Source organism: Microtus pennsylvanicus, chromosome 4, assembly GCF_037038515.1.
Source record: "Microtus pennsylvanicus isolate mMicPen1 chromosome 4, mMicPen1.hap1, whole genome shotgun sequence".
Lineage (NCBI taxonomy): Eukaryota > Metazoa > Chordata > Mammalia > Rodentia > Cricetidae > Microtus > Microtus pennsylvanicus.
Genome location: NC_134582.1, coordinates 109,280,512 through 109,304,156, shown reverse-complemented (window position 1 = coordinate 109,304,156; position 23,645 = coordinate 109,280,512). Strand labels below are relative to the sequence as shown.

At 40.4% G+C, this 23,645-nt stretch overlaps 1 protein-coding gene across 1 annotated transcript in view; it reads left to right on the top strand.

Moving 5' to 3' along the window:
- The window catches only part of Vps41 (VPS41 subunit of HOPS complex), a 143,131-nt gene that overhangs the window by 102,431 nt on the left and 17,055 nt on the right, over window positions 1–23,645 (top strand). The window contains exons 11-22 of the mRNA XM_075970144.1: window positions 352–449; window positions 3,175–3,304; window positions 5,438–5,553; window positions 6,929–6,985; window positions 10,772–10,833; window positions 11,737–11,818; window positions 12,816–12,908; window positions 13,817–13,944; window positions 15,082–15,226; window positions 19,143–19,184; window positions 19,748–19,798; window positions 22,523–22,660. Coding sequence (XP_075826259.1) covers window positions 352–449; window positions 3,175–3,304; window positions 5,438–5,553; window positions 6,929–6,985; window positions 10,772–10,833; window positions 11,737–11,818; window positions 12,816–12,908; window positions 13,817–13,944; window positions 15,082–15,226; window positions 19,143–19,184; window positions 19,748–19,798; window positions 22,523–22,660 — 1,142 coding nt within the window. The remainder of the gene's footprint in view (window positions 1–351; window positions 450–3,174; window positions 3,305–5,437; window positions 5,554–6,928; window positions 6,986–10,771; window positions 10,834–11,736; window positions 11,819–12,815; window positions 12,909–13,816; window positions 13,945–15,081; window positions 15,227–19,142; window positions 19,185–19,747; window positions 19,799–22,522; window positions 22,661–23,645) is intronic.

Sequence of the window (23,645 nt, the reverse complement as noted above, 5' to 3'; positions counted from 1 at the left end):
CCTGGCACAGCGGAGCACTCCCACTTGCTATTTTGATGTTCATTTTTTCTGTAATGTCAACCTTCAAGTCTGCATTTCTGCATGTCTTTCCTTGGATGGATCATTGTAAAGCTCTTTTAGTGCTGCCCGGTGAAAGTCCTTTAACTTGAGACACACTGTGGCACATATTTAGTATAGCATCGTAATTCAGCACATACACAATGTGTAATAATCACATCGGGGGATTGAACGTGTATTTCCATTTCAAACATTTTTAAATGCGTTGTAGCGTTCACAGTTGGTGTGTCTTTGCCATCATGTGCACCTTTTTGCTCCATTTAATGATGAATCCTTTCTGCCTTTTGTTTGCAGTGTCTCAGTTTGAAACTGAATTCTACATTAGTGGACTCGCGCCTCTCTGCGATCAGCTTGTTGTGCTTTCCTACGTAAAGGAGGTTTCAGAAAAAACGGTAATTATCTTCTCCCCAGGTATAGAGGGATATAGAGGAGTTGGCTTTTAGCATCACGCCCAGGTCAGGCTGCCTGTCAGAGGAGATTGCTATAATCCCACCAGAACTTTTTGACCTATGAAATAAGCCTAGGTGAAATTACCCTGCAGACTAACATGTTTACCTGCAGAAGTCACACTCATTGCCGGTCTTTGTTCCGTTGCTACACAAAGAAGTGAGCCCTTTTTCTCTTTGCTTTTTTTGCTCTTTCTTTCTCATCAGTCACTTGATATTTTAGTTGAAAGAAAGGAAGGATTTCTCATTCTGAAAGGCGACAAAGCTAAGCTGATATTGCATTAACAGAGATGACAGCAATGAAGCCAGTCACTGCAGCACCAGGGATCCCAGTGGTCAGAGGGAGTTATTGAAAGAGTAGCTCCTTCTTTCCTGGAGTACAGACATATTTGTTTACCTCCCAGTGGCCTTGTGTTTCTAAGTAGCTCGATTCCTGCTTTGAAAGGGATTGTTGCTCATTCACTTGATGGTGCAGATTATAGACATTGAAATGTATTACAAACAGAAAGCAGCAGATAAACCCAAATTTTGTTTCCATGATGTTGGGATGAAGGTCTCAGCTGGGATTTAATGACCCCCAGGCTCCCTCTAGAACCCAGAGCAGTGCCGTTCCTAGTTTACCTATTGTTAGAGTTCAGGGCCCTGCCTGGAACAGGGGAAGGGAGCTTCAAGGCCTGAGTAAGGAGAGCTTGTTGAAAAGGATTTCCTTTTGGGTGCTGTATATAAAAGAAATTGCAATTGATTCTCTAGCCCTTCACAGTAAGCAGGCAGGTGAAGTGTACTCTCCCCGCTTGTATCCCCCTCCTTCTTTCTCTCTCTCTCTTTCTCAAATGATAAGGAATAAAATGGGGGAGAAAAGCCCAGGGAGCCCTTGTTGTGAAGTGGTGGCGGCACTTGAGCCTTTATCTGAGAGAACACTTGCATTAGGAAGCCATCACTATAGTAACTGAAGCTCTGGGTGCCCATGTTGCTAGGCAATGAAATGCTGTAGACTTAAGTGAACCCTCAAACCTCCTAAAATCAATAGGGTTGGCTTCTAGCCCTATTGCAGGACATCAGTTTATTATTATTTTATTTATTTTTTGAAAATACAGAAAAGCAGAGGCTCCTGGGGGAGTAAGAACAGTGCTTTTGATGAGGAGTGTGGGGCAGATTGAGGATGTGATTGAACAGAACAAGGGAAGAAGCAATAAAATTGGAAAAGGGAAAGGCTAATAAACTGATCAGAAAAAGTAAAAGGGGAAAAGGAAAAGGAAAGCCTGTGTTACTAAAGAGTACAGGAAAGGAGAAAACCAAAGGAAGGCCACCCTCACAGGGCTGATCAGAGAATTAAGAGCTTAGGAGACTACAGTGGATGGAGACTCACTTTATTTAACATCAGTGTGTGCTTTCAATTCTTAAATGCAGAGTTAACTGAATAAAGTTAGGGCAAAAGAATGACAGTCAGCTTTGGGTACACCATTACCCAATTTCTATTTTCATATTGAAAATCTTTTTCTATAAGGTTTTTATTGGCTATTTCCAATGGCTTTTCATTAATACTCTCAAGTGTTTCCCATGTGCCGCCTTTCGACTCACTTAATTTTAATCTTAATGTTTTAACCATCAGTCTGTGTAATTGAGAATAATAATATGTGATCACCCTTCCATTTTTTATTTGAGAAGCCAGTGAGTGATCTGTGTATCATCACCCTGGGTTCAGAAAAATGTCAGCTCATCTTTCGCTTGATCATAAACTAGAGCTTCTCTTTCAGAAACTGCAGTCTCTGGCTGTTTATGCTGTTTAAATGCAAGCTAATTATAGTCAAGTAAAATTAAGAATTTAGTTCCCTGGTCACATTAGCACATTGCCTGTGTTCAGCAGCCATCTCTGGCGAAGGTCTTCTACATGGCGATGTGAGCGTAGGCGACTCCACTGGCTCACAGTATGGTTCAGAGATGGATTCTAGTCTATGGCCTCTTGGCACTACTATTAGTTTCCTCATATTAGCAGTGATTTGGAACACGAAGTCGTTTGTAATACTCCTCATTCATATTCGTGTAGACAAGCTGTCATGGAGCTGTGTTTGTTGGTGTCAGGCCATAGATTCATTACTTTTCTCACTGCTGTGATGAAATACCAGGTGAAAGCAACTTAAGGAAGGAGGGGTTTGTTTTGTCTCATGATTTGACAGTATGGCTTGTTTGGTGGGGGACTCCTGGCGGCAGCTGTTCACATCACATCCAAAGTCCTGAAGCAGAGAGAGATAATACTGGCTTGTGTTGTTTTAGCCCAGGACCCAGAACATGAGATGGTGCACCTCACACTGGGACTGGGGAATTCTTCCTTACTCAGTTTAACTCTTTTGGACACATCATCACACACACACACACACACACCCAGAAATATGCTTCTGTAGTGATTCTAGATGCTGTCAAGCGATGAGAATACTAATTGGCCTCACTGCTTTAGGATTAGATCCTGCGATTGTGCTGTTCATAAATGTCATAATTCTGTATATTTCACAAAAAATTTACAAAGTAAGACAGATTAGGTGATTGTTCATGGCAAGCATTTAGAAGGATTTGTTTGTACTAAAATGCTAAACTCAAATTGAGTCCGAATAGTTTGTTCGTTTGTGTAAACTATGGTAACCAGGAAAATGAGCCTTCTCTATCATTTTCCCCCTAGGAAAGAGAATACTGTGCCCGGCCTAGACTGGACATCATCCAGCCACTTCCTGAGACGTGCGAAGAGATCTCATCAGATGCTCTGACGGTCAGGGGCTTTCAGGAGAATGAATGTAGGGATTATCACTTAGGTGAGCCAGCAGAAATCTGCTTGTGTTTTCTTTTTCTTTTTTTTTTAACTTTTTTTTTTATTGATAAAAGGAGAATAAAGAAAAGAAAGAAAAAAAAAACAAATTTCCACCTCCTCCCAGCCTCCCATTTCCCTCCCCCTCCTCCCATTCTTCTCCCCCTCCTCCCACCCCTCTCCCTTTCCCCCCACTTTTCTCCCCCTCCCTCTCCAGTCCAAAGAGCAGTCAGGGTTCCCTGCCCTGTGGTAAGTCCTAGGTCCTCCCCCCTCCGTCCATATCTAGGAAGGTGAACATCCAAACTGGCTAGGCTCCCACCAAGCCAGTACATTGCGTTGGATCAAAACCGCGTGCCATTGTCCTTGGCGTCTCATCAGCCCTCATTGTTCGTCATGTTCAGAGAGTCCAGTTTTATCCCATGCTTTTTTTGGTAACAGTCCAGCTGGCCTTGGTGAGCTCCCAGTAGATCAGCTCCACTGTCTCAGTGGGTGGGTGCACCCCTCGTGGTCCCGACTTCTTTGCTCATGTTCTCCCTCCTTCTGCTCCTCCTTGGGACCTTGGGAGCTCTATCCAGTGTTCCAGTGTGGGTCTCTGTCTCTATCTCCATCCATCGCCAGATGAAAGTTCTAGGATGATATGCATGATATTCGTCAGTATTGCTCTAGGATAGGGTCATTTCAGGTTCCCTATCCTCAGCTGCCCAAGTGTTTTCTTATACTGCTTTTGTTGTCCTTCTATTCAGCTCACCAAAGGGGAATTTAAATGTAGGTACTAACAGGACTTCAGAGAATAGCTAAGCTGGCCTCTGCCAGTAAAAGCTGGAGTTCTAGACTCAGAAATACTGTAACCTTGCCTGAATGTGCATAGGAAAAAGAAATGTTAGGCATGGGATTGGAACCAAGGTGAGAAGAGGGTTCTTTTTCTGTTGTTCTCTCAAGCCAGCTTGTCTGCTACCTATGTTTTCTGTGGTGCGAATCAAACCCTTCACTTTAAAGATGCTAGGGAAGCCCTTTGTCACCCAACACATCTCAGCCCTGTCCTAATTAAGTGACAGTTAGCTTTGATATCAGGCAGCATGACTCTAGTTGTCCTCCCGGTCCAAATGTGATGTTCCTGAAAGGTCTGCTGCGGGTGGCAGCGAAGTCCTTGTATTTGAGTCTAAGTCCTGAGCATGGAAAGATTCCCACGCCGTCACTGGGCCTGGACTTAATTGCGGAGTGGGTGGGTGGGTGTAGGTGAGTACACTAATCCCTCCCTGCTCAGGAGCAGAAGGAAGCTGTGACTCTTTCATCCTGCCTGGGGTGTGTGTCATCACAGCCTGGTAGAGTGCGGGAAGAAAAGGAGGTGCTCAGCTCTTCGGAAGCTCTTTCCTGCTCTCTCAACCGGCGCCTCAGGAAAACAGTTTACTCCTCAGTCATATGAAGAAGCAGCACACAAGTGTGCATGTGTCTGACTCTTTTATGAACCCTCTTAGTAGTTAGGAACTGGAAGACTATATTTTGGACTTTGCAAAAAATTATTATGATTCAGAAATGAAAGCATACATTCTGGGTATTTTGCTCAGAGCAAACTCAGCCGTATGCTTAGAAACCCTTTGGAGCAGGTTTTATAATGGAATTCTTCTGGAAACACTCGGGGTTGGCATCGTAGGCAACATGCTAAAATGATAGACTATGTCCCCAGGGCTTGGGCACCTGCTGTTTACTCATTAGATGGCCTTGACTCTAGTGAAGAGAAAACATTTGTCATCAACTTACAGAACTGTTGTTCTGTAAGAATAGATCTGTAAGTGTCCATAAATACAGTTTATACATGGCCAGTTGGGGTTCTGTTTGTTCATCTGAAGTCAGAATGTTAATGTGTTAAACTTGGAGTTCTAAACTTAACTTCTTTGTGTCTGCTGGTTTTCTTATAGTCTTTTCTTCTTGCTTTTTCTCATTCCTTTCTTCTGAACAGGTTTACACTGTGGTGCAGTTAAGAGCAATACACGCTGCCGTTCTCACCCTCCTTGACATTCTAGAGCATCAAGCACACTTGACTGTACAGGGAGAAAATTGACTTTTGATTCTGAAATCATAAGCTAATTGCCACTTTGTAATATCGATTCAACCAAGCTGTCCTCTCTCTCCTCCCTTCTAGAATACTCTGAAGGGGAATCACTCTTCTACATCGTGAGTCCAAGAGATGTCGTTGTAGCCAAGGAGCGAGACCAGGATGATCATATTGACTGGCTCCTGGAGAAGAAGAAATATGAAGTAGTTTTGATTTTACTTTCTTGAAAGTATTGGCTTGTCTGAACATAGAAAAGAGAAAAGATTTTTATAGTAAATCTTTCATATTGAGTTAGTGTGCCTCAAACCCCAAATATGTTCCAATCTCTCTCTGAGAAATCACAGAACAAAAGCACGCAGTTGTGTTGGCCTGCCTTTCTGTTAAGGGCTTGGCTGGGGAAGCATGGTTGATTCAGAAGGGAGTAAATAGTAATGTACTGAAGCTGTTGTGGTTGTTTTCCTAAAGTAACTAAAGTAGAATAAGTTTTTGGAGCTTTTTTTCTCTTTGGATATGTTCATAAAATTGCTCATTTTATCCTTATTTTGGGTATAAGGGAAAGATACCAGATTTATTCTAAGAATGGTTTGAACTAATTTGGGTAGAATGATGCTGTCTACTTCACTGGGCCATGGTTTTGACAAGTTTAAGTAGATGATGTACCAACATGACTGACTTTAGGATTAAAACATCATTCTTTACAACTGTAGTAGCTGCCAAGATAGTTTGTTCCTTAGAATGATGCTGGGCTTTCATATGCCCATCAACAGAAAACAACAGAGTCTGTTTTATGTGGAAGAGCTGTTGTTATATAGTAATACCTAGTATATACTCTAGCTGTTACCCTATTACATTAGCTTAAGTAATATTTTAGTGTTTCTTAAATTTGTTTACTTAGTTCTTTATTTGTATAGGTGTGTTTATCTGTATGAATGTATGTACATGTTTGCATGGGTGTTGGGATCTGAACTCTGCTTTTTATGATTTTAAAGCGAGTACTCTTAACTCCTGAATCATCTCTCCAGCCCCTAGATTAAGTAACATTTCTGTGAACTTAGTTTATGTGTTAAATATTTGTGTTAAGCTAATACTGGTAAATGTTCTGAAAGAAAAACACAATGTGGTTTGCATAAGCTTAACTGTAGACATGAAGGCATACATAAGTTGTTTGCCTTTATTGAAATATAAATGAAAGTGCCCTTTGTCAGTCTGGGTCATACAGTTTTAGAATGACAGCTATCCTTTTTTTTGCTTGAAGTCTAAGAAATTTTGTTACTTTGATTTGTGTATGAGATGTGATTCCAGCATCTTAGTGTGGGAATGAATTCAAGTAAAAATGAAGAGTCTTCATTTTGCTTGAATATTTTTATTTTGAATTCAGTGAAGTTCATTCAGCCATAACATTAAAAATTCCAGTGCCTTAAGCAAAAACCACAGGAAAATGGGGTTTTATTTGAGTAGTTCAAAAGTTAAAACATAATACACAGTTTATAACTGCACTTGCTTTCTCTCCCACTCACTCCATTTTCTCCCCCTTTTCTTTTTTAAATGGCCCTTATCATGATGCTTGTGTAAACATAGGAAGCTTTGATGGCAGCTGAAATTAGCCAAAGGAATATTAAAAGACATAAGATTCTGGTAAGTGCAACATCATTATTTAGAATCTAACTGTTCTTACTATTAAGGAAACTGAGTGATTTGAAAAGAACAAGAACAGGTTCTTCGTATCTATTCATAATTTGTTTTGAACTAATTCTTTTACCTGGGAGGGCATTCAATTGAGTCAGTTTTTGCTTGTAAACAAGAGACTTGGACACCTGCTAGGATGTAGCTTTAGGAAATTTTGAAACTGCATTTGGGCAATGCGCTTTGAATACAAAGCTCTGCAGTTGAATGTGTGAAAGCCTCTTTAAATCAGGTGTAAAATCACATTATCACAAAATGTATCAAGACTGGTCTCTTCAAACTAAATTGCTTTGGTGTGGCCTTGATAACAAATTCAATTGCTTTTGTTATGGAGACTATTCTAGGAAATCAAATACATTTTTATTACATTTTGAACTTTGGAAAAGTACAATGGCTAGAAACCTATTTCTCTGCTAAATGTGACAGTGAATTTTGTGGGCAGAGACCTGACATAAAATCATGTCCTCTACATATGAAGAGTGCTGTCCTTACATAACATTGAGTCTATTACCCCTGTTTACAAATGAATAGTAGAAATTTAGCCTTTTATAGCTAGTTGGGTTTCAGCACAAATTTCTTATATTATTTTGTTCATCCCAAAATTTTCTGTAAAACTATATATACACAAGCCATTAATTCCTAAAGAATGTATAAGCAAAACAATAAACAAATAAAGGGAAGAAAAAAGAAAGCTAGAGGTCTTTTAGGCATGGTTGAGGAGAATAGTAATTCTTAGAACTGAAGAAAGCCCTGCAGTGTTTAGTGAGGTGTATTGAAGGTGCAGAGACCAAAGGGGTGGAACAGTTGAATAAGGTAACTACATAGGTAGTTTTTTTGTTTTCTGTTTTTAAATTACTTTATAGATAAAACTAGATTTGATTTTGAAGTGACATATGTACTGAAAACTTGGTTCTGTTTTTGGAACATGCAGAACACAATTTAAGGCCATGTTCCTAACTATGAGGCTAGTCTAACCATGTCAGGCTAATGGAGAGAGGATCCGAGGGAGGCCAGCCGGCATGAGGTTCATGTGGTTTGTGTAGAAGATGAGGCCTGCCCAGAGCTGTGTAAACAGAGTCATACTGGTGGAGTCAAAACTAGTAGAGTACTGTTAGGAGCAAACACACCAGTCTTCCTGAGTTTGGAGAAAGCCACCCATAGCAGTGTTGGAGAACAGAGGATCTGCAGTGCAGTCATCTAAGGAATAATGCATACAAGACAGCCTGAGGAGCAGCAGCAGAGCCCGAGAGGGAAGTGTGTTCAGAAGAAAGGAAAGAAATGTTGTTGCAGACTAAGCAGCTGGTGATAATACCCTGGGTTTGGTAACATAAAATAGTTTTGTTTATTTTACTTATTCTCATTGTGGCATAGGGAGTGAAAGTGAGCAGGCAGTGTTACTCCTTACAAGACATGCAGCGGTAATGCTGGTGTCCAGGAGGAAGTGTTGTGTACTCAGTGGTAGAAACTAGCACCCAAGTTTTCTGTATATTAAACGTAAGCTCCTAGTGAAGTGAGAGCCATGTGGAGGGTGAGAGCTGCCCTCTTATCCCATGGACACATGTCCAAGGTGGAATGTGTGGATAGACTTGGATGCGTTCAACCGAACAGCTTCCTTCTCTCCATCGCCTCGAGCTGCATGTTGGCTTCCTTGCCCTTCTGAGCTCATTTTCACTGTTTGTGTTAAGCTGACATCTCATTTTTCCCTTTAGTATGATATTTTTCCAGTTAAGCCAATTTTATTGCTTTATTTCATTTTTTTATTGAGAAAATATTTTTACTCATATAATACATTGTGGTTATGGTTCCTGTCTTATACTCCTCCCAGCTCCTCCTCTTTTCTCCTCCCATCCAGATCCACCCCCTTTCCGTCTCTTGTTAGAAAAAAAAGCAGGCATTTAAGAGATAATAATAAAATATAATATAATATAATATAAAAAGATAAAATAATAACAAACAAATAGGACAAAACAAACAGAAGGAAAGGAACACAAGAAAAGACATGAGAAATGGATATTGATGCAGAGACCCATTCATACACACACTCAGGAATCCCGTTAAACCACAAAGCTGGAAGCCATGCACAAAGGACCTAAAAGCAAAAAAATTAAAGGGAATTAAGAAAAAGCCCTGACAGGATTCTGTGAGGAAAGGAACCTCCAACGATGCCACCAAGTTGGTTTCCTGTTGCCCGTCTGCTGCTGGCATGGAGTTAACAGACTCCTCTTTCTTGTTCTTCCTGGAGAGAACAAAATTTTTGTTTGTAAGTGGTCATCAATTGGAGATCTTTTCTGGATTAGATATGGGGGCATGTGTCTGCTTCTCCTTTCAGCTCTAGGACTCCATCTGGTACAGACCCTGGCAGTTCTGTGCGTTCTGCATCAGTCTCTGAGTTCATAAGAGGGTCAGTCCTCCTGTGTTTAGAAGGCCTTGTTTCCAAGGTGCCTTCTATTCCTGCTGACTCTTACACTCCTTTTCCCTCCTCTTCTGCACGGTTCCTCTAGCCCTGAGGGATTTGATGCAGGTATTATTCCAAGTAGGGCTGAGTGCTTCAAGGTTCCACTCTCTGCATATTGTCGGGCTGTGGGTCTCTGTATTTGTTTTCATCTGCTGCAGGAGGAAGCTTCTCTGGTGATGGTTGAACGAGCAAGGCACTGATTTATGAGTGTAACAGCATGTCATAGGGATAATTCTGTTGCTACATTCTTGTAATTTACATTGCTTTTACCTATATCCCTGGACTATCTAGTCTTAGGCTCTTGGTCACTTGAGTAACATCAGGTATGGTTCCATCGCATAGAGTGGACCTAAATTCAAAGCAGATATGGCTTGTTTACTCTCGTTAGCTTTGTGCCATTGCTATACTATCACATCTTGCAGGCAGGACACCATTGTAGATTGAAGGGTTTGCAGTTGGGTCGAGTGTAACATTTCTCCTTTGGTAGTATGCAGAGTACCTCCGGTACCAAGAGCACTAGCCAGTAGGGATAAAGGCTGTAGGTAGGTAACTGCTCCACGTCTCCATGTTCAGTGAGTTGTGTAGGTATTGTCTTCAGCCAGTTTGTGGAGAGCAGCGCATAGCCTTGGCAACAGTCTGGGTTATTTGGGGTCCCCTTGACATTCTTTTGGCCAACAACTCTATTAGGTATACCCCGTTTCTGGTACTGGAAACTTCATTTGGTAATGAGAGATGTTCAGTTGGGGCTCTGTCTCCCTATTATTGGAAATGTCTTTATATCACCTTCATATACGTATGTGTTAGGAAGCTTCTACTATATTAGGTTTCCACACTACCCCTCAAATGCCCTTGAGTTTTAGCTGTCTGTATCCATATCCCCTGCCACTCCAGTACTCTTGAATGTCTTTAGACTTCTCTGGAAGAGATCACATTTAACAGAAGACATCGGAAAAACAAACCTTTATATGGAGTGACAATTTAGGCTATTTCTAGGATCAGAGACTTCCTCTGCAGAGCATATCTGAGTGGGATAGGTTAGAAGATTTTTTACATGGAAACAAGGTTCAATTTTTAAAACTTTGATTATTAAAATTTATATAAAAATAAATGCATTAAGTCTAAATGAGCTAAAGTGTAATATCACCAAAGCTATGACACAGATACAGACAGGCTTGGACCGTGGTTCTCAGAGGAACCCCAAGTCCTGTCTGCTCAGAAACTGACACGCAACTCTTCAGTTGTTCCGGTTGCATTATTAATTTCCTTCATTTGCCTTTCTATAGGATATTGGGTTGGCATATGTAAACCACCTGATGGAGAGAGGGGACTACGACATGGCTGCACGGTAATAACAACGGCATCCTCACCGCTATTCATGCCGCTGGTAACAACAAGTAGAAGTGATTCTTTCCAACTGACTTTTTTATATCTTTCTAGGAAGGTATGAAAAGGTCTGGTGTAAGACACGAGCCATCAGCACAGAATTAAAGGACTGTCCAAATTAGCAGGAGTGTTGTGTCAGCCCTTACTGCATGACTCCAGTCCCATTTCCTGTAGCACAGCACATGGTGGGCAGGCAGACTCCCTGGTGGCGTGTCTGCCTTAGAATGACTTCTCCGTTTCTCTGTATAGAGTGGGCAAACTTGCCCACAGCTCTCACTTTGTGTGCCCTCCAGTTTCTAGGGCCAGTTGTGATACACATGCCTTTGGAAGAAATCTAGAACAAAGTACAGCTGCGTATAGTTCAAGGACAGTGGCTCCTCGCAAAAGTGTGGTCGCTAAGTGGAAACAATAAAGCCTGTGAGGCCACCATTAGACCTGCCTTGAATGCCCTGAGACTGGGACTCTGGCTGTGAATTATGTGGGAGGCTGGGAGTCTGATTTTCTACAGTCTGCTTTTTCACCTCGTTTTTAAAGCTGACCTGGAAGTTGTTGGCATTTGTGTTATAGTGAGGTTTCCTATAGAAAGTCCAAAGCAGCAGTGCTTTCAATGCACATCAAGTCGGGGGAACCCCTAGTCTTCTGAAAGAGACCTGTCTTTTCCTGTGGTATTATATAGTTTTCATGATTGTCATGAACTCCATGTACAGTCAGAGGAGTGCTGGTGACACCTTCATGTTTGTTGACAATAGAGGTAGAACCCCGTCAAAGCTCTGGGAAGGTTTACCTAAACCCCTGGGGAAATGTCTACTTAATCTCTTTATTTTTATTTACATTTTATTTCTCCCTGGATTGTTTTTGCTGCCAGAAAATGCCAGAAAATTCTTGGGAAAAATGCAGCCCTCTGGGAATATGAAGTGTACAAATTTAAAGAAATTGGACAGCTTAAAGTAAGCTATTTTATCTTAACCCTTAATTTTTGCATTGTAGTTTATTAAATGGGAATAAGCTTGAGACAGAGCAGGTGTTGGCTGAAAGAAGAAGTAAAGCTTATGTTTAGTTTATGTCAAATGCTTGCATCTCTGCCTTGTTACCTATGCGGGTCAGGTGCTCTGTTTAGGCATCTTCATCTTCCTTTTAGTGACTTGGGAACAATCATAATTTTAATGGATTTTACAGCATAGCATTTTAAAAATATACTCAAGGATTGATGTATTCTTCATTTTTATCTTTTCTTTTGTTGTGTTCCTCTGGAACCAAGGGCTTCAAAAATGTTAGGCAAGTGCTGTGCCACAGAGCTCATCCTCGGTGCTTGGATAATCTGCAGGAAGACAGATGAAACACTTGTCTGTAGCTCTGATGAGAAATTTTGTCATTTTATTACAATCTTTTCATCTGGGCACAACAGATATACCAGTCAGTCATTTTTATAGTCCTTTAAAGGGTTTTTAAATTTTCATCATCTGTTAGCTTTTTGAATACTCTGTTGAAATTAAGAATATACTGTTAAAATTTATTATTGTTTAAAGTTACCTTATGGAGAAGTGGGCTTCAATGTGGCATTGTCATATATTTGTGACAAGCTTGTTTCATAAGATGATTGAATTTTTAAAGTATTAATTAATGTATTACATTCAATATAAGAAAAGTTAAAAGAAATATAAAATAGCAGCTATTCTCCTGATTATTTATATTTTCAGTAATTAAACAAGAATAAAAGAATAGAGGTTAATGAAATCACTTTTGTACTTCTGTTACACACACACAAGTACACACACACTTTTGTAGCTTCCTGCTAGGTAACAGTTTATTTGAATCTTTTCTGAATGTCCCAGCGTGTCCTGTTACTTTACATTTTTAAGGTTATAACTATACTTTTATGTGGTCTGCATGTTTAGGATGCGGTTGTTGTACCATTCCTAAAAGGACTCTCTGCTTCATCCCTAGGCAATTAGTCCATATTTACCAAGAGGGGACCCAGTCCTGAAACCACTCATCTATGAAATGATCTTGCATGAATTTTTGGAAAGTGATTATGAGGTAAGGAATGCATACACGATCATTGATAGTTCTCTCTGTGTGTTACAAATCTAGAAATTTGACTTTTTTGTCCTTTTATGTTGGTGTCATAAGGGTTTGATATAAATGTGATTTAAATTATGTCATCAAAATTATTCTACCAGTTCCTGTCCTGTCTAGAAAACGTCTCACTATGGCTGAAGGAAATCAACCTGCTTTGACTCTTGGGCCTGGAGACTTTTTCCAGCATTATTGTCATGTCTGCCTCATTAATACTTTTGAAAAAAATTAGAATAATTTTATTGTCATTAAACTATATAAATCATTTAAATATTACTTTCATTTTTCTCATCTTTATGTTTAATTTTAAGTACTCATGTAATGAATCAAACAGCAGTGTTCCATAGGAACTGTTTGCCAAAATTATTCCTTGAAAAATTCTGTGCTGCTAATAGAGTAGGTTGCTAAAAACAAAAACAAATGAAAAACCCTAAGCCTAGTACTGTACATGTGTAATCAGTTACTCGGAAAGCTGAGGCAGGAGATTGTGAGTTTGGGTAACATAATGAGACACATCCGCATCTGTCCTCAGGGCTGGGGAAACCACTTGTCTGGAGTGTCAGCTTTGCAGCTTTCTTTTCTTCCTTTTTGCCAGTCAGGAAGCTGTCTGAACCTTGGCATGTTTATTGGCATTTATGGAAACTTCATTGCATAGGCATGATGGCTAATAGAGAGGTGGGAAAAGCCAGAGGTGGCTTAGCATTCCTTCCTCAGAGACAGGGGACTGGACCCCTCTGAAGGAGCTCTTGTGACTCACTAAGTTTCTGCGCTCTGCACTGGGGAAAGAGCAAGAGACTGTGGGTTCAAACCCAAATGCGATCATCACAGTATCACACTATGCAGTCTTTCTGCTGTTCTCTTTTGGTTAGGGCTTTGCCACGTTGATCAGAGAGTGGCCTGGAGATCTGTATAACAATTCCGTGATAGTTCAAGCAGTTCGAGACCACCTGAAGAAGGACAGTCAGAACAAGACTTTATTAAAAACACTGGCAGAATTGTGAGTATGTTTTGGTTCTTGCGGTCACAGAATGGGGAGGGTGCCTTTTCATTTTCCTATATCACTATTGGACACCTCTAAGTCTCAAGTGAGTAACTAGAACATGAATGTGTGAAGCCATATTATAATGTGATTTTCCAGAGTAGTGGAGTGGTGTGGGCCCTGGTGAGGAGATAGAAGGGTACAAGAGTCCCTCGGGCTCTCGTGAGCTGGGCTCTGGATTCTGTTATTCCTCAGTCTGCAAGCCTGTGCTCTTTCTGAATGACAGTCCATCTGTGCAATTACAGCCCACACTTTGTTATAGGAATACATTCAAACTTGAACGTTGGGCTCAGCAAGAAAAGTATGATGAATATTTCCCTTATTGGGCACTTCCATCTGACTTTCTTCCATGTCTGAGGCAAAGAGATAAGCTAGACCCTCACAAAGCCTCAGTGTAGAGCACCGAATGGTATACCATAGGCAATCCAAGAGGGAAGGCCTGTTGCACCCCTTCCTCAGCACCCATAAACCTTAGATTTCCCTTGCTCGTCTTTGTCAAAGTCTGACAAAAGGACCCATGATGGCCTGGACATCAGGACCACAAAGACTTGGCCCAGATGAAGTCATGATTGTGACATTCTAAGTTAGAGCACTCATTGTTTTCTATCAGAAGCACTTTACTAGATTTCCCTTGGAATTTGTAGCACTGCTTCTAGTGAACAGCAGGATGCTTTCTGTCCAACTGGCTTCCCTCAGCTGGATGAAAGACGTAGTGTGAAACATTGTTTCAATGGAAAGATGAGTCTCAGCTTCATACAACCCCCTGCAGATGAGCTGGAATATATCTCATTTGTCGGCTGAACTCGGTTTATAAGAATTCAGACTGATTTTTCTTCTACTTAAGAAGAATATCTCCTTCATTCTGGACCATAAGTTCACTGTTTGGAATATAGATTTCTAGAAAACCTTTAAGGCCGAGCTTAGAAGAGGGGGCATTTGAGAAAAAGTACATAGGAGCCAGGTGTTTTTAAATCTTAGCCAATATCGTAAAGTTAAATCTTTTCTTTGAACAACCATTTCAGTCTTTAATATTATGAAACATAATCTCTGCATTTTAATTATAACTGTTAATGAATATTATTTTTTTATTGCCAGGTACACCTATGACAAAAATTATGGAAATGCTCTGGAAATATACTTAACGTTAAGACATAAAGATGTTTTCCAGCTGATACACAAGCATAATCTTTTCAGCTCCATCAAAGATAAAATAGTTTTGCTAATGGATTTTGATTCAGAGGTAATGTGTTTCTTATTTCTGCATATTAACTACTAACTATTCAAAGGTTTCATCAGTGGCTACTTGTCCAAATGAATCATATACTTGACCATATACTGGTCATGCTAAGAACCCTCTGACTTATAATGCATGTTATTTTAGTAGTTGCCTTTCTGAAAGTGACTTCCCACCAAACCTGGCAAACCAACTCTGACCTCTGGGGACCACATGGTAGAAGGAGAGGATCAAGTCCTGAAAGTTATCCTCTGACCTAGACACATCTGCATGCCTGACCACATACCCTTGGAAACAAAACTAAGTAATAAAAATTTCTTTGAAGAGAAAAGCTAGAATGTCGGATTAAAACAGTACCTATCTATTTCTTGTCTATAAAAAAGTATACCTTAGGTGCAAAGACAAATCAAGCCTTAGGGTGAAAGGATAGAAAAAGGTATTCCAAGCAAATAGAATGTAGAAAACAGGTAGGTGGCGCTGTTCTAATGTCTAACAAAGTGAACTTCGAACAAAAATTAGAAGAAATAAAACTGCTTCATATTCAGGAAAGTCCATCAGGAAGATCTAACAGTTTTGACCATTTGTGTACTGAGCATTGCTTTATGAAACAGTAGAACACAGAGGTACAGTTTGACAGGCACGATAGCAGTGGGTGACTTCCGTGTATCACATTTATGAATAAACAGTTCATCTTGACAAAATATTTGAAACTGAGGCAAGGGATAAGTGACATAGAGAAAGGGACTTCCCAGAAATCTATAGAATTTCCACTCCTGTTCTATGGAATAACATTCTCAGCACTTGTGGAACTTTCTAGATCAAACCACATTTTATTGCATAAGCAAGTCTTAACAGATTCAAGGAAATCAAAACAACTTATTCTGTCTGATCATAGTGGAATAAAACTAGACATCAATAAAAATTACAGAAACTATGCATGCTTGTGAAGATTAAAGAACACATTATTGAGTAATGTGTAGAGTACCACAGAGATCAGGAGCGAAAATGAATGCCCTAGAATCAAATGAAAATGAAAACACAGATATCAGTTCAAGGGAAATACAATGAAAATAGTTCTAAGAGGGAAATGTGTATGAATAGGAGCTTATATTAAAGACACCAGAGATCTCAAGTAAATAACTTAATGATTCATTCCAGGGTCCTAGAAAAATAAGTACAAGCCAAACTCCAAATTAGTAGATGGAAAAAATAGTAAAGACTACAGGAGAATGCAACTGGAGACAGGTTAGTGGTTAGGAATATTCACTGCCCTTGAGAGGGTCCATGTTTATTTTCCCAAACCCACATGGAAGTTCACAACTATCTCTAACTCCACTTCAGGGGATCAGTGCCCTCTTCTTAACTCCATGGGTACCATGCACATAAGTGATGTAATACATTGATGCAGGCAAAACATTCATATGCACAAAATTTTAAAATACTTTAAAATCATGGAAAAATATATAAAATTGAAATGAAAAAAAATCAGTAAAAATAATTATAAAATAAGATTTTAGTTCTCTAAAAAGATAAACATTGGCAAACGATAGCCAAACTAACAAAAAATAATTTCTAGACACGTACCTACCAAAGTTAAACCATGAGGATGTGAACAGATTAAACAGAGACATACCAAAGAACATGGAATGATTGAAGAAATAAAACATCTCCTAGCTATAAAAGACTAGGCTGAGATGAATTCATTGTTGAATTCTTCAGTGAATACCTAGGGGCTCCTCAGACTGTTCTATAAAGCAGAAGGTGAAGGAACTCTGCTCACCTCTTTCTATGAAGCCCCCATTTCCCTGATACAATAACAAGGTAAAGATACACTTAGACACAAAAGACAGTTCAGGTTAGTCTTTCTTTGATGTATGCAAATACCAAAGATCTCAGGATAATACTTTCCAATTGGATTCAGCACAAGAGAAAAATCTTTCATCAGAACCAGGTTAACTTCTTTCCTGGAATACAAGAATGGTTCAATAAATGTAACACATTATATGTCAACAGACCCTAAGACAGAAAGCACAGCCTCACCAGAGTAGGTGGAGAAAATTACCCCAGAAAGGCATCTGAAAAAGCTCAGCATTCACTCATAATCAAACAAAAATAGAAGTAAAAGAAATATACCTTACCACAATAAAGACTAGATACAACAGACATATAACAAACATATTTGCAGGGAAATACATGGAACTAGAGATTGTGTTAAGCAAAATAAGACCCAGAAAGGTGAATCATGTTTTCTTTTGTGTAAATCTTAGATTTTATACAGATACATGGTCATGAAAGTGGAAATAAAACTGAGAGCATCTAGCGTAGAGGCACACACTAAAGTTTACACCTTTAATCCCAGCACTTGAAGGCAGAGGGTGGAGGGATGTCTGAGTTGGAGGCCAGCTAGGGCTATATAATGAGACCCTGTCTCCAAAACCTAGGAGAAAGGAAGGGAGAGAAGGAAGGAGGAAGCAAGGAAAACTGAGGGAACCAAGGGACTAAGAACAGAAGAAGCTGGAAGAGAGTATGGGGAGGTGGATGCGATCCAAGTTTGTGGAATACTTGTCTGGACATCTTCATGAAACCCAATTACTCTGCACAGTGGATGTGCACTAATCAAAAAGATGAGATGCTTATATAAAAACTAATAACAGAGTGAGTACTCAGCCAGTAAAGGCACCTGTCACCAAGCCTGAAGACCGAGTTTAATCCCTAGGAGGGAACCTACTCCCCCAAGTTGTCCTCTGGCCACACGTGCTCTGAGGCATGAATGCATGTACATTCACACACACGTGTAATTTAGAAGACTTAATTACATTCCCTTTATCCATTTTCTTCTGTGTTTCAAAGCTTAATTAGCATATGCACCAGTGGGAAAGAAATAGCTGAAACTGTTGTATTGAAGGAATTTGAGCTAAGGTTAGGGCATCATAGTTTTCTAGTTAGAAAGGATCTTTGGAATAATTGAACACCCTTATGTTTATATAACAAAAATAACATTTGGAACAGACATCAGGGTGGTAGCAAAGTCAGCCAGACAGTTATTCTGTTTGGTTGGCTGTCAGCCTTTTACCTCTTGTCATGAACTAATTAGTGTTTTATGACTGCTATAGATGGTATAGAAAACTGGAGTCCACGAGTTTTGTATATTTAGAGATTTCAGGTGTTTCCCTTGTTTCCCTTTGGTTAACCTGTTCTCGGAAGGCCAGCTCTTACTCACTTCTGTGACTGTGGTAATGTGATATTCTCCAGAGCTACTCAGGATGACATGACAGTTTGTAAACAGCTCAGATGAGACATCAAGGGGCTAGAACATGTTGCCTATTTTGAATATAGTAGGAACTTTTGCATTTGGTAAAAATAGAGCAGTGCAGCGGTTTAACAGTATAGAAAACACACAGACCTCAGGTTGACACACGTTTGAAGTTGTATTCCTCAGCAAATGGCATTTTGAATAAGGATTATTTATGAAGCTGTAGCTAATCTTTCTCTGTCCCACCAGCCAGCTCCCAAATAACCACACAGAGACTTGTTATTAGTTATGGAAGCTTGGTCAATAACTTAGGTTCATCCCACTAATTCTTATTTATAACTTAAATTAACCCATTTCTATTTATCTATGTGTTTCCACATTTACCTCTCCTCCTGTATGTCTTGCTCCCTCTGCATCTGGCTGGTGACTCCTTTCTTCTTCCCAGCATTCTCTCTGCCCTGAAAATCCTGCCTAGCTATTGGCTGTTCAGCTTATATTAAACACATAAGAGTGACACATATTCACAGTTTAACAAACGACATTTCTACAACATGAAGCTCAGTGCTTCTAAGTGTAAGAAATAAACACTTGGCCTGTAACCATGGCACTGCATTTTGTTTCGTGTTCGTGTGTGGCAGACAAGTAACTATGGCTGTGTTTGTATTTCAGAAAGCTGTTGACATGCTTTTGGACAATGAAGATAAAATTTCAGTGAGTCTTTTTGTATGTAATAGACCCATTTTCTGTTGCTAATAACGCACCACAGAATAAGCATGCTTTAGAGGAAAGAGGTTACTTTGTCTTATGGTCTGGTCCAAGATCAAGAAGCTGCATTTGGTGATGGCCTTTTTGCTGGCAGAGTGGCAAGTCAGTGTGGGGTGTTGCACAGCAGAAGACAGGATGAGCCATGTGGGAGGTCAGGGGTGCACCCTGGAAGAAAGAAGGCGGATGTAAGGTGTCTGGAAGTGGCCAGTCTCCTTGCTCTTTTATAACTATCTTATTTCATACAACCTGACCCTCTCATAGCCCAGTTTAATCCCTTTATATGGTAATCAGCCACATCCCACTAAATCCTTCTGTTTAAAGAATTTTACCACCTATTAGTGATAGGATCACCTTAGACATCAAGCATCGACTCAGGTTTTGGTGGGTCAAACCATAGCACGTGGTACTAGACGAGGGTCTGCAATACTGTGCCTACAATACAGTGTATCAGGTAATTTGTCAATGTGTTGTCTCCTCATAACTGCATTATATTTCATATTTTTCCTCAGATTAAAAAAGTAGTAGAAGAATTAGAAGACAGACCAGAATTGCAGCATGTGGTGAGCATTAGTCTTCTTTGCCCTTTTAATTCAGCAGCAGACAGGGCACCTGTGCATTGTGTGGGAGTGCCCATGCAGAGAACTTTTCTTAGTGAACACTGCTCTCATTGGAGCTTTGACCACAGACAGTGTGCAGGAATTACTAGACTGTAACACTTGCTGTGACTTTGTGGCTAGGAATTAACCATAGGACGGACAGGTGGTTGAAGTTTGATTTACAACTACTGAATTGGGACTTTAGAAAAATATATTGTTTTTCTATTCTCTACCATCCTATGCCTGGGGTAAATGCTTTCCTCTATAGCTGCTATTACATATAACCAAGTCATAAGTCATAGCACAAAACCAGTAGTACACTATAGATACCAAGTCCTGTTATTCTGTGTTCAAGACCATAGAGTGACCAAAGAACAGATTTATCATTTTCCCCTTACCCACACTGTAGCTAAAGCTGCCTATTCTGTATAGGTTTTGGGGGTGTATTATGAAGGGTGTTGTCTAGATTTCCTTAGAGGCTCCTTTGGTTCCATGTATCATGTCATCCAGGGAGTAAAGCAGGAGTAGTGTCTTAACTTGCTTTCTATTGCTGTGACCAAGCGCCGCGACCGAAACCAACTTGGTGAGGAAATGGTTGGTTTCATCTTACCACGTTCAAGTCACATTGTATCACTGAAGGAGGTCAAGGCAGGAATGCAGGCAGGAGCTTCAGAACAGGGATAGGAGCAGAAACCATGAAGGATCTCTGTTTACAGCTTGCCCCTCATAATTTGCTCAGTCTGCTTTCTTAGACACTCCAAGACTACCCCGGGGGTGGCACAGTGGGTGGGGCCCTTTAACATCAATCATTAATCAAGAATGCCCTACAGACCTGCCCATAGGCTAATCTTATGGTGACATTTTTGTTTTTCAATTATTAAAGTTCCTTACTCCCACATATGTCTAGGTTGTTTCAGGTTGACAAAAAAAAAAAACAACAACAACAAAAAACAGCACAAGACGGTATTTTCTATATGCTTTAAAAATGTAGAAAAGAAAAGGTTTGAGGGGCCAAGGGGATCATCCCAGTAGGGACGGTCTTTTCTCTGGAAGTGTAGTATTCTATCCCACAGCCAGCTTCTATGCTGAAGTTGGTAAGGATTCATGGATGGAAATAAAATCTGGATATATTTGGTTTCGTTTATTGCTCAGCATTTAATGCAGATACTGTTACCATGGTTTTCATGACCACAAAATCTTAAGATTATCTGCTTACCCAAGCAAGGCTCCATTCTGCTAGCCATCTTAAAATTTTGTTTCTAGAGCAACAATTTCTGATGTGCTAAGCTATAATCAAACAGGACAGCGTTGCTCTGTGACAGTGAACCACTGAAGAGTGTCCGGTACCCCACTAAAACAGTCATCCCTACCACCCGGCAATGTAGTGCCTGCATCCTGTGTGGCAGGAAAACACCTATTCAGGCAAAGTACCATGTACTGGCCATGTCCAGACCCCACTGCAGGCTGCCTGTCAGCACTCCTCATCAGATTTAGCGCAGCAGATGAGCTCAGTTTTGTTGTTCCATGTCCCCTTCTTGCCGCAAAGAACTGTGGACAGCCCGAGGGATGCCTCTTGAAGTCCATGTGTTGGTCTTGGTTTGATATGCAGCAGCAGTTACCTCACAGCTCTAGGAAAACTGAGCTTCTTTATCTATTATGAACCTGTTCACCAGGTTACAAACATTCATGGTATGAAATACTTTCTGTGGTTAGTGTAATTGTGGCTTCCTCCCTCTCGGGGGTTATAGGTTTGTGTTTGTATTTAACATTAGCACTGACTATCCGTTTTTGGGTGTTACATAATAAACTCAGTCTTTTCAGTAAGTAGAAAGTGGAAACCATTATTTTTAGAGTCCAGCTGCATGAAGCAACTGTTATCTTTTTATTATTTTTGTTTTTTGATGCCATCAATACAGGTACTACTTAATTCCAAAAGGATTACCTTAGTTCTCTAAAAATTGATATATGGAGTGTGTAAGTATTTAGTTCCCGCTACAGGGTGTTTTTTAGAAAAGTCATGTTGTAGCCCTGTGCCTTTTTATGTAAGAGAATATTTTAAAAGGCTTATTTTAATTTTCTGTGTAAGAGTGTTGTTGGGCTTGCACGTATGTAAGTGCACTGCAGGCTTCTTGGTGTGCATGGAGACCCGAGGAGGGTGGCTCATCCCGTAACTGGAGCTGTGGACAGGTGTAAGCTGCCATGTGGGTGTTAGGAATCCAACCTGGGTCTTCTACAAGAGTGGCAATGCTCTTAAGCGCTGAGCCATCTGCCCGACCCCAAGAATAGAATTGTTATCATCTTAGACTGCTACCCGGGCATGTGATTTCTGCAGCAAGGAGATGATGACTTTAAGATTTACCATCACTAATGCTTGTGCTTAGCATACACCGGGCCTGGTTCTGCATGATACACAAATGGTAATTACTTTGAACCAGTGAAGACCCCAAGTCACAGAGTGAGGAGGAACTTGTCTCAGTTCACATAGCTGTCAGTGGCAGCCAGTCCAACCATGAACCTTCTAGGAGGGTTTCAGAATCTACTCCCGAAATGGCATTCTCCTCCCCATTCCTCAAGTTATTCTTGCTGTGTCTCCTAACCTCCATGGAAGGTGTTAACAACTGAAAGTACTAAAGTTAACCAGCTATTTTATTCTTATTCTGATATCATGACTTATCTTGTTCCTTTTAGTATTTGCATAAGCTCTTCAAGAGAGACCATCATAAGGGACAACGCTACCATGAAAAACAGATCAGTCTGTATGCCGAGTATGATCGACCAAACCTCCTTCCCTTTCTCCGAGACAGTACCCATTGTCCACTTGAAAAGGTAAGTCACTGTCTCACTGGTCACATCAGAAGTAGTTGTCATTTTTGTAAGACTTTTGTTGGTCTTCTCTCTCTGACTGTGTTCATCCCTGTTCAAGAGAAGGCTGCTGTTGAACCAGTGGGTTCTGCCAGCCCATTGTGGTGAGCCATGGTTCTTTGGGTTAGACTTTGGGGCAGAACAGACATTCTGTAACAGGCTTACTTGGAATAAATATTTAATCCATGGCAACAAATACCAAGATGAAGTGATATCAAGACTCTGCATCTTTTTCTCAGAATTAGGGTCACGGGGGTAAGAGCCCGAGAGTGGGCACTGCCTGAAACCGGTGTAGCTGCTACAGTCAGGAACCCAGATTGATAAACAGAGGGATCGCATCCATCTCTTCTCAGCATTTGCTGCTGAGCTTCTGTGTTTCTCCAACTCACTGTGTCACACTGTAACTGCCTCAGCTGTCTGACTTCCTAGTCACCTGAAAGTCTTTGGAGGACTTTGTCAAAGGAACTTTGGACTTCCTTTGTCCAAAGTCAATGGAAGGACATTGCCTACTCATTTGGGTAAAGGAATCAATGCACTGATTGACATTTTTTTAACACTTTAAATGGCCTTTTCATTGTGGGCCACTGAAACTTATCAGACGTGATTTCTTTGTCAAGATCCATGGTAGGAAGTCTATTTACATAAAAGTGTTACCCAGCCTTATTTTGAAACAAAGCTAACTTTGACACATACTCATGATTTATGGATTCATGAATGATCTCATTCTTTTATCCTTAGAAATAAGAATTCTGTACACACTGAATTACCTCTAAAACTATCATTTATGTTTACCATAAACAGAGAAAGCTACCATGAATGACAGGGTAGATTCCCTACTATGCAGACATCTCAGGCTCTGACGGGGTGTCTGTGACATCTGTGACACCCAGTAGATGACAGGGGGCGAATGGTGGAATACATCCTCACTATTTCAGCTCAAAGACACACA